The 15070-nt window shown below is 39.2% G+C and overlaps 1 protein-coding gene across 2 annotated transcripts in view; it reads right to left on the reverse strand.

Annotated features, from left to right (window-relative positions):
- Nucleotides 1-15070, reverse strand: part of SH3D19 (SH3 domain containing 19) — an 86744-nt gene that overhangs the window by 59598 nt on the left and 12076 nt on the right. For both annotated transcript variants that reach the window (XM_027721656.2, XM_027721655.2), the window contains exon 2: nucleotides 7554-7593. In XM_027721656.2, coding sequence (XP_027577457.2) covers nucleotides 7554-7593 — 40 coding nt within the window. The remainder of the gene's footprint in view (nucleotides 1-7553; nucleotides 7594-15070) is intronic.

Below are 15070 nucleotides of genomic sequence, written 5' to 3' on the forward strand. Positions count from 1 at the left end.
TGTAAAGAACCAGAATGTCACAGTAAAACATTCCCCGATATTAATTCTTTCTTCTACACACAACTCTTCCCATTCAGATGGAGTGGAAGCAAGTTTCATAGTCTCTAACTTCAGATCTGTATTACAGTCCACAACTCTGGCTGGATGGGCAAAAGCCTGAAATTTTCCTGTGTGGAACAGATGCATTGACAAGGTCGTCCAGATATTGCCAGTAGAAGACATGAGGCTTTCAAACAACAAAAAACTGTACTTCATAATGTCTGTGGGAATGAATTTGGTCCTTGATATTAAGCAGTCCAGTGTTTAGACTGTTTCTTTTGGCACTGTCTCCCCCAGCATTATCATCTGGAAATCGAGTTAGTAAGTGACAGACAAACAGTCTGTAAGTGGGTTGAAAATAAGTGGGCTCAATCTCTTTCTCCTGGGAGGTTTTCAAATTTTTGCTTAAAAAAGGCATCGTGGGCCTGATCTAGTGTTAGCATCTTCCCACTATGAGCAAGATGTCTGATTACATGACCTGCAGAGGTCCCTTCCCACCACTCTGTGATTTCTCAGTACAGAAGCAGCTGAAGCACCAGAAGTCTCTCTACACTGCCCATTTGACTAAGACATAACAGAAAAGTGGAGGTCTTAGGTAGGGTTTACAAGAGCACTTTTCACTCTTTCCAGTGCCCAATTCTAATACCATACCCTGGACTTTAAACTTACCTAAAATACACAATATCTGTTAAATGCCCTGCAAAATAATCAGGATTAAGGCACAAACAACGTGGATGTCATCATGGGAGTCTACTGTAGACCTCCCAGCCAGGACGATGATGTCAACAAATTATTCTTTGAGGAACTAAGAGACACTTCTAAGTCAGCTGCCCTTGTCCTTATGGGGGACTTTAACTTGCCAGATGTTAACCAGGAATACCACATAGCTGGCCCAAACAGGTCCAGAAGACTCCTAAAAAACACCTGGATGATAATGGATGATAACTTCATGGTATAGGTATTAAGGGAGCCAACTGGGAAAGATGCCCTCCTTAACTTGTTCCTTGTTAACAGAGAGGGTCTCATGAATGAAGTGGTAATTGGTGGCCATCCTGGCCACAGCAACCACAAAGGAATGAAGTTTAAAATCTCTGTTGACAAGAGGAAAAGTGCCAGCAAAACTTCAATCCTGAACAGGAGGAGTGCAGACTTCAGGCTGCTCAGGGAACTACTTACTGAGGTTCCCTGAGAAAATGCTTTTGAAGGTGCTGGGGTCCGCCAGCGCTAGTCAATTTTTAAGCATCACCTCCCAAAAGCATAGGAGCAGGCAATTCCAAAATGTTGGAATTCAAGCAGAAGGCTGCCTTGGCTGAGCAGCAATCTCCTTTGGAGCTAAAGCAAAAAAAGGAAGATGTATACCAAATGGAAGCAACATCAGGTGACATGGGAAGAATAGAGAGATGATGCCCAGCACTGTAGGGAGAGAACTCGTGTGGCCAAAATTCAATTGCAGTTGAAGCTGCCAGAAATATGGGGGGCAATAAAATAGTTTTTTGAAATACGTTAATAGCAAGAGGCAGTGTAGAAATAACACCAGATTGTTACAGGATGAGGATGGTCACCTCACAAGCCGGGACAGAGACAAAGCAGAGGTGTTTAACACATTCTTTGCTTCTGTCTTCAACGTAGATGATGGACCAAGGAGGTCTCAGTGCCTTGAGATGGAGGGCCATGACTGTGAGAATGATCAACTCCCAGAGGACCCAAAACACATGCAGGATCTGCTACAGATGGATCCCTGTATGTCTAAGGGGCCTGATGGCATGCATCCAAGAACACTCAAAGAGCTGCTGATGTCATCGCAAGACCTCTCTCAATGATTTTTGAATGGTCTTGGGAATCTGAAGAGGTCCCAACTGACTGGAAGCTGGCGAATATTGTCCCAATTTTCAAGAAGGGCAAGAAAGATGACCCTGGAAATTACAAGCCTGTCATTCTCACTTCAGTGTCTGGTAAAATTATGGAGAACATTATTCTGGGATTTACTGAAAAACACCTGAAGGATAACATAGTCATTGGCCACAGTCAGCACGGCTTCATGAGGGGAAGTCCTGCTTGTCAAATTTAATTTCCTTTTATGACAAGATAACACACCTAGTGTTAGGAAGCACCTAGGAAGCCAGTTGATGTAATCTTTTTGGATTTCAGTAAAGCTTTTGATACTGGCTCTCACTGTATCGTTCTGGACAAAACATCCAGCACATAGCTTGATAAACACACCATGTGGTGGGTGAGCAATTGGCTCACAGGTCAAGCACAGAGAGTAATAGTGAATGGGGGAACATCAGACTGGTGACCTGTCACTAGTGGGGTTCCACAGGGCTCCATTCCTGAGCTCTTCAACATCTTCGTAAATGACTTGGACACAGCACTGGAAGGGACACTGAGCAAGTCTGCAGATGACACAAAACTGGGAGGAGCTGTTGACGCCCTTGAAGGCAGGGAGGCCCTGCAGAGAGATCTCAACAAATCAGAGGACTGGGCAATCACCAACTGTATGAAGTTCAACAAGGGAAAAGTGCTGGATTCTGCACCTGGGACAAGGCAACCCTGGACATACGTGCAGACTGGGGAACAGCCCCACAGAAGAGGACCTGGGGGTCCTGGTCGACAGCAAGTTGAGTATGAGTCAGCAGTGCCCTGGCAGCCAGGAGGGCCAACTGTGTCCTGAGGGTCATCAGGCAAAGCATCACCAGCCGGTCGAGGGAGGGGATTGTCCTGCTCTGCTCTGCACTGGTGAGGCCTCACCTTGAATACTGTGTGCAGTTTTGGGTGCCACAATATAAGAAAGATATTAAGCTCTTAGAGAGTGTCCAAAGCAGGGCAACGAAGATGGTGAAGGCTCTGGAGGAGAAGCCATATGATGAGATGCTGAGGGCACTTTGGCTTGTTCAGCCTGGAGGAGATTGAGGGAAGACCTCATCACAGGCTACAACTTCCTCGTGAGGGGAAGCAAAGGGGCAGGCACTGATCTCTTCTCTGTGGTGACCATTGACAGAACTCGACAGAATGGCCTGAAGTTTTGTCAGGGGAGGTTTAGGTTGGATATTAAGAAAATATTCTTCAACCAGAGGGTGGTTGGGCACTGGAACAGGCTCCCCAGGGAAGTGGTCACAGCACCAAGTTTGACAGAGTTGAAGCATCTGGGCAATACTCCCAGGCACATGGTGTGATTCTTGGCGTCTCCTCTGCAGGGCCAGTAGTTGGACCCTGATGATCCTCGCAGGTCTTTTCCCACTCAGGATATTCTATGATTCTATGGAATTACTAAATGACTGACCATAATGATTATAACATAGAAAATCCTGTTACTGTTTTCTCAAGAACTCAATAGCATATTGATTTGTAAAAGCACATTGGTTTAATTATATAGTGAGGACAGTTCCACTGTTCTCAGGCCAGTGCTTTAAGACTCCTTTCACGCTCTTTTAAAGGCTTAAGATCTTAATTAAAGGGTATCTTTCAGGCTTCACAGATGATCTGGGCAAACACATTCTTAAGATATAGTCAGTTACTGTAATATTTATGAAACACAATTTCACAAGATCAACATTATATAGCTGAGGACTAGAAATGCAGAGCTTTCACTAACAGAATTCTGCTACATTAAACAAACAAACAAACAACTAAAATAAAAGTCAGATACAGAAAACCATTCATAAAAATGATTGCTTGATTTACCAGATCCTCCCTAAAGGGATCTGTAGTCCCTTTGATCAGACACTTCAAGTGCTTCTTTATAAAGGAACAAAAGAAGAGTTGTGTCTATTTGTATAGTTGATTTGATGTACTTTAAATAAAAAAGTTCAATTTAGTTCGATCAAATGAAGGCAACCATCTGTAAAAGAACTTTAGCACATTACAGTCAGCAGACAGACTATATGCCAGTAAAACCTAGAATCTATTTCTAGAAATGAACTTATTGCTTTCATCCCCCTCCCTATTTTTCACAGTAGGCTCTGGTATTCTAAAAGTCAAAATCTCTTACTTGTCTTCAAATGATTGATATCCTACTAAATCTCTCAATAAATTGTTGCAGTGGTTAGCTACCTTCATCCTCTCATGTCCAAGGTCAAGGCAACTAAAATGAATTATATCATATTATAAGACCATGTTTCAGGATTTTTTGATCCATAATCCTTACTCAAAAGAGGAAAAAAAGCATAATAAAATTTATCCAGTTTCTTCTATGAGCTTTACTCATGTTCAGGGATTAACTGCAAATACATAGATGCCTGAAATCCTCTATTGTATGACTATTATAATTTTCAGTTTGAAAACATTTAGAGGAATAAAGGATCTACTTCTTTTGACCTAACTGACCCGTGTTACAGCAGTGCATGACCTGAAGCTATCAGAGCCAACAGTACTTGTGTGACCTGACAGTAAAATCAAGAACTAATTATAGTTACAGACCACTGTTGCCAGTAGAGACATATTTTAACACTGTCTGAAATACAGCAATTGAAGAATGGGTAATATTAGGTCATGAAACTAATTGTCTCTTGCTAAAAATTTAACATAGCAATAGGTATCATTTATTCAGGGAAAATCTGTTTTGATCTTAATAATGTGCTAATATTTCACAAAAAATCCAACACAGAGCAGTACATGAAATAGATATCCCCAGGTCCTGTTCTGCTACTCCTCGCTTTATCTAAACAATCCTGAATGGTGCATGGTTGCCAATTGCCAAAACAGGCAAAAGATAGTGTAATAACACACATTTTGTAAGTATTCCCTAGTATCTGTTTCCCTCCTTTTAAACCATTATCTATGGTCTTTGGTTCATCCACTCCCCAAATTTCTTCCCAGTGCCATGCCAGATCCCCATATCACCCCTCAGAACGCTCTCCCTTTCTGTAGCATTTCTCCCATACAAACATTTGATAGGCCAGAATATTTTTCAAAGTTCCTGATACTGCTATAAAAATACTCCTACAAAAGGAGTAACTATATAAATGACCATTTATATACTGTTGTGTCTAGGATAGGTTTTTTTATATGCTTTTCACTGCAAATTAACTATGTCCAAGCTGTGTTTTAGAACTGTTTCTGTTTTATTGCATGATCTCTTCAATCTTAATACCGCAAAGACTCAAGCACAAGCTTGAAATAGATTTAGGAATACATGGTCACAGAAAAAGAGGTTGGAAAGCACAAGCTTTAGACCCTCAAAAATCACAAAAAATAATGTTACGTGATCTTTCTATTAAGATGATCATATTGCAGACCAAAATTTAATCTTACAATGCATGAGGAAGAGTTGGTGGTTCCACTCTGGATCATGAGAGAGATGGTATATTGTGTTTTTTGGATATGGATCCCACAACATACAGTTTAAGGAAAAAGTAGACAAGATGCCTCTGAATCATTGTATTATCTCTTTCACTTGTTGTGAACTGCTCCCAGAGAAGAAAGTGTCATGAGTGTAGTAGCTCATCACAAAATGGCATAAAACTGTCCTCACTGGAACTCAAACAACTCTGAAATGCTGCCCACGTTACAAGAGAAGTGTGCTTTGCACTTCAGCTTCAGTCTTGCACTTCAATCTTGCATACTTCACAACTTAGTTTTCTCTCATTTCTTACATCTGGTCTTATGCAGCTGCAGCTCTTTTCCTAGGTATGATATGGCCAGACTGGGGATAAGAAGCTCATCCAACAATTTGTCACCACAGAATTATGCTCCAACTCTAATGACACATGAACCACAGAGTGTAGCAGTATCAATTAGCAGAGTACATAACCTAAGTAAGGCAGGCTGTTCCTGTTCCAGTATAGAAACAGCAATGAGACGTGCACAAAGCCACACTTCCCTTTAAACAATGGCTTTTCTTCCTCATAGCTCATCCAGGAAAGCAGAGCTATCATGGACAGCCAGTGAGATTGAGAAGTGGGTAGAAGATACATAGCTATGGTCAGAAAGCACATGTGCCACTGACAGGAACAGAAGACTGCATTTTTCTCAACATTATGAGCAATTTATATTATATACTGTTAACTTCTCTGTGCTTTACACCTGAGAATTTGGAGTCTGTAGCCCAGACAATTTAGTGAAGTGTTTTATCGTCAGGGCATTTGAAACTGCAATTCCACAGAAAAAATAGGAACTTTTACTTTGCTTTTGGTTGCAAATTCAAAGCTCTAAAATACACTCCAAAAAGGTACTGGCGAGAAGGACCAGACAGAAGAAAGGGGAAGAGATTAAAGCTGTTTCAACGACAAACTAAAAATTTTGATAAAATTAAATTTCCTTTTGATAATGATTTGGATTTATTTGACGTTATTGTAATATGACATGATCTAATAGAAGTTCAAACATGTGGAACGTAGCTGCATCATTTTAAGAAAAAAAGTGAAGTACTTTTAAGCATAAAAGGAAACCAGGACATGCAGTGATTGAGGTTTTAAGTAGATGTAAGTAATCAAAGACAAAGGCAATACTGCCCTGCAATTTAAAGACACTGCTGGAATCAACTACACTTCTGGGCAGATAGGGGAGGGAAGGGAGAAGCATCCTCTCTTGCATCACATCACATGGTAGATACAACACATCAACTGTGCTATAAGAAGAGGCTACAGTTTCAACTGTTCTTCCAGCTATAAAAGCTACACCACTGTACTGTAAAACTGTTAATAAAAAAGAAAAATTTAGACTGTAAAAATCAAATGAACAGGTCAGGTCATGTCAGAAGGCTGGATGCCAGCAGCATTTTTTGGAAAGACTTTTCACAAAGGAGCAGGAGAGCCAGTGTTAGTTCGTCTGCTCTATCACTTCATTAAAATCCCATTATCCGCCACATGATATGGATGAGATCCCATTCCCCAGTGGAGAATTGAAAGAGAGAGAGTTTGAAAATATGGCAGAAGAGAAAGGGTTTTTTTAAAAAATGAGAGGATCCAAAGAACTACAGAATATTCTGAAGCTTAAGGGAAAGTATGGCCTCACAAATGAATACCTTAGAAGTCCATGACAACTGCTGATGAAAATTCTAAATAAACACAAAATGTTTGTGTGTATGTGTGTGTGTTCTGTTTAATACTCTTTCATTTGCTTCTCTCAGTTTTGAAATCTTAGGTATGATGGGATCAGAGTTAATGGAATAAATAATAGCATTGCTATTCTTGACTGAACCAAGAATTATTTTCCTTGCTACAGAAGCAAATAGTTCAAAGAAGCAAAAGTCATAAGGGTTTCTTTTTTTAACCCACAGCTTTAGCGAACAACCCTGTGCATGATACATAAACAAGCCTTTGGATTTTAAGTACACACAATTACAATATAGTAAGTCCTGTTAATTTCTTGTAAAATTGCCCATAAGGAATATAAAACAATTATCTTTAACACAAAATTATTTTGGTATTGCATTATTGTTACCAAAACAGAGAAGTAGAAGAATGGCATTTTTATTTTTCTGGCCAATCTCCTAGGTCATCCCATAAAAGGAAAAAAAAATTAGGGGGAAAAAAAAAAAAGAAAAAGAAGAATAAATACAGAAATATGGTTCTTACCCTGAAGAGCGGCAGTCTGGTTTATTTCTTTCTGAGCGATCTGTGAAAAGGAGGCATAATATCAGCACAGAAGTTGGATGTTCTTTAGCAATACTAGTACAGAAGTCTTATAGGAACTGTAAAACCATATGACTAGCAAAACCAAAAGCTGATTCTGTTATAAAACTGTTTTTCCACACTGGACTAGTCTGCCTAAGACCAAGTAAAATTACTGCAAGTTTAATGTTTGGTAAAATTCCTCCACTCAAAACACTGTGTATTTAATGTTTTGTATTAATGATTTGGATGCCTCCCCTCCCTTTAGCTGAAATGAATAGGGCTTTAGTTTAGGGTAAAAATAAGGGAGAGGAAAGAGGAAAAAACGAAAAACCACAGATTACTCAGCGCAAAAAAATCATTCCATGAATCACAGCTGGCGGAGTTCCCTGACAGGATGGGAGAAAAATCAGCAGTTGGTTGCAGTAACATCTGCAAATACAGTGAATCCAGTGCAGCCCCACCATTAACTCTTCAACTCCTGGGGGTTCCAGATAATGAATCTTTCTGTGTTTTTAGAAAGGGTTTTGTTTATCCTGTATTTCAAGAAGCTTAATTGCACAAATAAAAAGCTTCCATAGGCAAAGAAAGTATAAAATATTTCTCCTAAGAGTTAAGATTATCATAAAAGCATAACAAAATAACCAGTGTTGTGATATTAGAATTCACATATTATCTGTTATATTTAAAGTCCAGAATATCTCTTACTGCATGACTTTTCAACTACCTGAAAGAACTGAGATTGCTGTCCGCCTAAAATACATATATTATACATATAAAATACATATATTCCAAAATTAGAGGGAGGGTTAAACTTTTATTATAGAAAGATCCACTATGTAAGTAGAAGGAAATTCGTACAACTACACACAACCTCCACTGACCATGGCAATTTTGCTTCTAAATCAATCTGTGTGTATTTTTAAAAAAAAAGCTATTTTTCATGTGCTAGTAAACGCTTCACTGAAAAGCCTGTCTATACAGAAGAGTGTCTTCCTAAAAAAATTTTCACCCTCACATATTTTATTTTCAATCTTAAAGCTCTATATTTGAAATAAAATTTGTTCTCTCGATAGCACACATTTGTTTGTGCATTATCTCATTTATAAAAGAAATATTTTCCTCTCCAAGCTTTAAGTGCTCATTTGATTTGTTTTCATGAAAGTGGTAAAAAATTATTGCATGTCAACAGTGCTAATGCTTCTTCCATCCATAGGTGCTCCTATCGAGCCATCATAGCCACACAGTGTATAACTTATTTTGTTTTCTGACCCACAGCAATTCCATTGTATTACACCATGTGCAACTCTGGTAGCTAGAAACACCATGGTATAGCTCCGGTATAGCTCAAACCAGAGTCGTGCCAACAGTTGTTCAAACACACACAGAAAGGCCTTTTCCATCCTTACCACGTAACCCCTTACCTGGGAGTACTGAAAAAAATGAGACAGGACTTACTACTGAAACGTGCTTGCCATGTGTTGCTTGTTATCAGTGTTCCCTGCTCTGTGGGCAGCCACAATCTAACAGTATTCAGACAAAGCCTTCCCACTTCTAAAAAGATCGTGTGAATAAACCAGTGGGAAGGAAGCAACAGGGTCAGTGCATGTGTAAGCACAGCTCCTGGGAGCTTTCCCCCCAGACCTTGTCCAGTCGGCAGATCCACCACTGCTGCAACCTGCTCATTCAGGAAACCAATGCAATTCCCTTTTCCCTTTTGTTTTCATTCCTGTTTCAACATCTCAATATTACATTTGTTTTTACACATTTTATTTACTGCTAAGCTTAGTGAGACACACCACCCACACACACATTTGGTCGTATTGAAAAGAACAAATTGTATACCTACAAGCAAACAGCACTTAGAAATAAAACCTGCACCTGTTTAAGGTTATTGTGAACTGAATCTTTTAAATTTGTTTTAATATCAAGTGTAAGAAGAGACTCAAAGAGCTGAATCTTTCAATTAGGTGCTTGGAGTCAATTAGGTGGTGGAGTCACCGTCCCTGGAGGTGTTTTAGGAAAGACTGGACGCGGCACCAAGTGCGTCGGACTAGTTGACATGGTGGTGTTTGGTCAGAGGTTGGACTTGATGATCTCAGAGGTTTTTTCCAACCTAATTGATTCTGTGATTCTGTAAATGTTGCAATTCTAGATGCTGTTTTGGCATTAGGTACAAGTGCCGAGTAATGACACACACCTCCAGAATCTCTCAAAATATGAAAGCCTAGAAGAAACAGGCAAATCTTTTTTTTCTTTTAATACATAGACACATATATGTTACACTTAAACACACACACGTGTAGATTTTATCTCTCCATTATGTAGGCTTGGAAAAGTTGAGTCTCAAAAGTGCTCACCCACAGCTGACTCTCTTTTCTCTATACATGTTACTTCAACAACTGAGAAATCTTTTCGTAATCTAACAGAAATAATCACTAAGATCGTATAGTTGCAAAGATCTGAAAATTAAATCCTGAACTACAGATTTTCCTCTATATCAAAGACATAAATTGTTATAAAACATTATGGGACATGATGTCTTTCTAGCAGAATACAGTATATCCTTCAATTCTAAACTCTGGAAGCCAAAACCGCATGTTAGATTAGAGCAAACACTGGATGTTGCTGGACTAGCATGCACAATGAACAAACAGGACAGTCAGACACCAGAAAGTATTCTCTATCCTTCTGTTGCTAAAAGCAATAGAATTCCTTACTATGTATGTAGCTGTAGTAAAATAGGCGAGGAATTCCTAGCAGCTAGTACTCACAAGCTACAGAACTGGATTGTAAAATTCTAAGTTTTGGTTAATGAAGTTTCTTCTATCTGCCCTCCAATCCACAATTTGCATAGCCAGACACCTGAATTCTCTCAATCCATAAGACCTGACCATGCTCCACCCTCCCGCAGACCATACTTAAAGATTTTCTCCTCTTCGTATTAACATCTACTGTTTACAAAACCTTTGCTGCCCTTATGCAAATACAGCCATTGCAGGAGAAATATATTATCCTTGTTCAGCAGCAGGAAAAACTGCAAGAAGTCAAGGAGCTAGCAGATGGAACAGACGAGATGGAAGAAGTCAGAGACTCCTGGCTGAGGTTGGGAAGACTGTCGCCAAGTTCTAAGCACTGCAGAAGAATCAAAGATAACATCAGGGCACAAAGATCTGCTATTCATACCACAGTTGTTTGGCAAATCTAGAGTTTATTTAAAAAATCGTGCTGCATGTATTTCATCAACAGCATGGACACCTTATGCCTTTTTTCAGCATTCAAAGGTTGAGCAGCAGACAAATGCCATGTTTCAGTTGCTTTTAGAAAGGTTCAGGTTTCTTTGACTGGTGATTCTCTTACCCTTCAAGCATGGGAAAAGTATCCTCTTTTGTTGTTTGCTTTTAATACGATAGAACAGCTTTTCTTCTCAAGGAAAACATAAACATAACCATCAGGAGAAAAAACAACTGAATCAACATTATTTCAGTTGCTCCATAAAGTGGGAACAACTGAAGTTTTTGCCAAAAAGACCACCAATGCAGAAAATGATATCTCCTAAGGCAATAACTCTCGTGTCTGGAAGACAAGCACAGAAAAGGAAAAAGGCAACTCACACGAAACAGTCATTGTTTTTCTCTGTTTATTTTGCAAGCTTCTTCAAAGTATCTTGTTGCTAAGAGTGACTTCAACTGAAAAGTGTGCTCTCACTAGAAAAAAATTTAATTATAAACATAAAATGCTGTTGAAAAATGAGTGGAAAGTTAACACACATTTTGCCGCATCAAAACTGCAAAGCTACTGGGGAACCTTCAATGCAATTACCTACCCAGGTTGGCAACTTCCTGCTCTTAGTCCCATTCCACAGCCCAATCTTTTTTAAAAGCTGAATTGCATGAAGGGAGCAAAGGGGGGCACATACCATTCCCATTTCTGGGAAATATTGTATTTTCCAGCTTAATTATGGCTCTTGAATTGAGCAGTCACCAGAGGAGGCAGAACACTGTAACACTCTTCAGGAAGACATATAGTTAGAACAGCTGTCTCCATCTCCATAGTTTTTAGCCCCTGATGGTACAGCAGTGGTTTCACAATGAAATGCTGTACATGCTGTACATGCTGTAGCATGAGATGCTACTGTAACAATGGCAAACCTCCAGATAAACCAAGTAACAGGAGTTGTGGGCTCTTAAGCAGTGATGGCAACACTAAAATACACAGAGCACTTGTATTCTCAGAATAGGAAACGTTGCAAGAGGCTACACAACCTGCCCTAATCTGAATGCATCAATTCCCAAGGAGCTTTGAAAACTTCCAGGCCTTAACAAACCCAGATGCTAAGACTGATGCAGCAGCCTTACAACACATCATGCAGAAATGTGATGGCTCCGACCACTATTTCAGCAACATGCACCTAGACCCAGGTGATCACAGCTAAACAGTGCAACAGTCCCCGCCATGCACCTGCAGTAGATCAAGAGCCCCGAATTTCTATTTCAAATTATCAATGTAGATAGGGCCCTCACTCAAACTCAATGCACATTTTCTGGGTAAAAGATCCTGCATTTGTGCAGGGCTTTCAATGCTCTTTGATTTATTTGCACTGAGACAAACAGAAACTTTCACTGATACTGTCACCTTTTTGTCTTCTGCCCTGTTAAGGCAAATTGTGGCTCACAGCAACTCTTCCTTCTTTTCAGCACTCTCAAGTAAGGAGTCAGAACAGTGCAAATTGATTCCACTGTATAGAATCTACTATAAATTTTGTCCCATTTTATTAGCAACAGCTATACAACAAAACCCATAAAACTGAACATCTGTTTACGTATTTTAGTATTTTAACAGTAGAGTCCCTTATGGGTTGTTTAATAGGTAGAAAGCCAAGGAGAGATTAATGAGAGGCCTGGAGGAAACTTTTTAAATTTAGTTTATGTACAGTTTTCCCTTTACTACAAAAGGCCACAAAACCAGGACACACTCAAAGTCTATAACTGCAAACATAGATAGTTTTTATACTTGCTTTGAATTCTACAGTATGCTGTTGAATTCCAGAGCAGTACATTGCAGGGGAAAAAACTTTATAATTCCCCCCTATGAAACGATACAAGTCTGTCAGTTTTAATGCTAAACAGTAACTGAGTCAGCAAGCACAAAACATTCCTGCAGTTTTTTATACGTGGAGTAATGCTTTTTTCTACCCCCTCTAAAGTATGACTGAGAGATGGCTGAAGGCAGACCCCAACACATACCTGAGAACACACTGAACCTCTGCATTAGAGTATTTAACTTTGAAACCCACTGACCACCGTAAAGCATACAATTATCCAAAGACTATATTCTTTTACTTGCTAAAGAGATTAAATATAAATTATGATCACTTTTAAAGCCTTTTGTGCACTTGTACAACATATAAGTGAAAAAAAAGGAATTTACTGGACAGCAGAGGTCATATTTGCCAGTGCTACATTTACTGTTGATTTGTTTTTGTGACTGAATTTCCACACCCTCATTCTTGCTCCCACATTACTCCTGCATTGCAACAGTAAAAGTGTGCCTGCATCAGTGTGAACCTATGTGCCAGCGTAAGAAGGGGCTGATGCAGAAACAAAAGAGAAAGGAAACAGACTGTGTGAGGTCTCACCACTTCTCAAAAAGGTTCATGCTGTAAGAACCTAGACCAAACTGGGAACCAGGCTCGTTCTCAAGCCATAGATGACAAACAAACTATACAAACAATCAAATACACCCAGTACATACATGTTAACACACTTGTGCCTTTTACCACAGTTGTTTAAGAAGGAAATTCAGGATACAGTTGTTTCTAAAGCTCTTTTTTCAAGAAATTAGTAACCCCTGAAAGTACAAATCTCCCAGCTGATCAGTGCAATGTAATTCTTAGATTATGTATGGCGGGTACAAGCAGACATGAGTATCTGCTGCACATCACCAAAATCACAGCAGAAGCTACTCTGGACAAGCCCTGCTACTTAATTTTTTTGATACTTTCATGAGAAAATTTTTTTGATACTTTCATGACTCAACTTTTTGATAGACAAAAAATTTATAACCACTAACTACGTTCTTCTCTTCACATTCCAGAAATGTTAGATCTACATTTCTAAAAAATATTTCTCTGTTGTTGCTAGCATTGCCAGTAAAAGGAAATTATCTTTCAAGAGCACTGTACTATCTTTCTCTTCCCAAATCAGACATTTAGCATAATTCTGCATATTCCTCAGCTAGACCACAGAGTTCAGTCTTACAGTTAGACATGTGTGAATAAACTTGTGCCTCTGACACTGTATTAACAGACCATCTTATAAACATTCATACGCTACATGCAAGACCCAAATTTATTCAATTACTTTGCTCCTCAGGGGTTTGCTCTGCTTGAGGACCAGCACATCCAGCTGCAAAAGAGCCTCCAGCTTTGAACACCTGTGTGTAGGTACACTTCCCTATCACAACATCCCCCTTAGCACACAAATTAGGGGTACCTTCCATGCTAGGAGACTGAAGATGTCCACAGAGAAATATTGCTATGGAATGATTAAGATAATAATGATAAAAGGCTTTCTAAAAATAACAAAAAAATCATTTTCTTTAAGTTTTCCATAGGGTATTTGTTTTGGATTCTTTTTCTGTTGAACAACAGTTTCCTAAACATGTGCACTCCTGGCCAAAGGGAGGATAATTTGAGGCTATGACTGTAGGGGCTATAATTTCCATCATTTAAACAATTTCCTTGATTATACAGTACAAAACTAGGTGTTGTGGAAAGACCCTTCGTTGTACGCGATTCACATAATCACACACCCTACCTTGTTACTTTCAAAAGACAGACTTTGCATCTATTACGCTCTATAGTAAGAACATTTATTCTTGGATGTAAAACACTGAAAATGTCACCCTTCCCTTCCGCCTTGCCAACCCAACAATCCTGTCCCATATTCTGAGTTGGAAGGGACCCACAAGGATCGAGTCCAACTTTTAAGTGAATGGCCCATATAGGAATTGAACCCACAACCTTGGCATTGCTAGCACATGCTCTGAGATAATCCAGATTAAAAATTTTCTGAATTTGCTAATCTGAAACAATATGTTTTTCCTCTTGAGATGGCAAACCTCAACAATGAAAGTTTCCAGTATAATCTTATGCACTAAGTATTTAGAAGTTAAGTTATATTCAATGTGAGTGACACATGGATTCATAATAGCAGTTAGACTGAATAGCAATTCAGAAGATAGTCCCATTTCCATATCATGGGAAACTAATTCAGCTTTAAAGAAACCAAGAAAATTCCTTTTTTTTTTTCTTTTTTTCTTATTTTATTCTGTGAAGGCACTGACAGAATAAAGGTGATATTGCTTCCAATTTAGAAATCAGACATTATAGTGAGTGTAAGTGCGTGCATAGGTCTGCACTTTGGAGAAGTGTTGTTTCATCCCCCCAGAAGTTTGGAGACTGGGGGGATGAAACAACA

Source organism: Pipra filicauda, unplaced genomic scaffold, assembly GCF_003945595.2.
Source record: "Pipra filicauda isolate LSUMZ 115617 unplaced genomic scaffold, ASM394559v2 scaffold17_size4572894_pilon, whole genome shotgun sequence".
NCBI lineage: Eukaryota > Metazoa > Chordata > Aves > Passeriformes > Pipridae > Pipra > Pipra filicauda.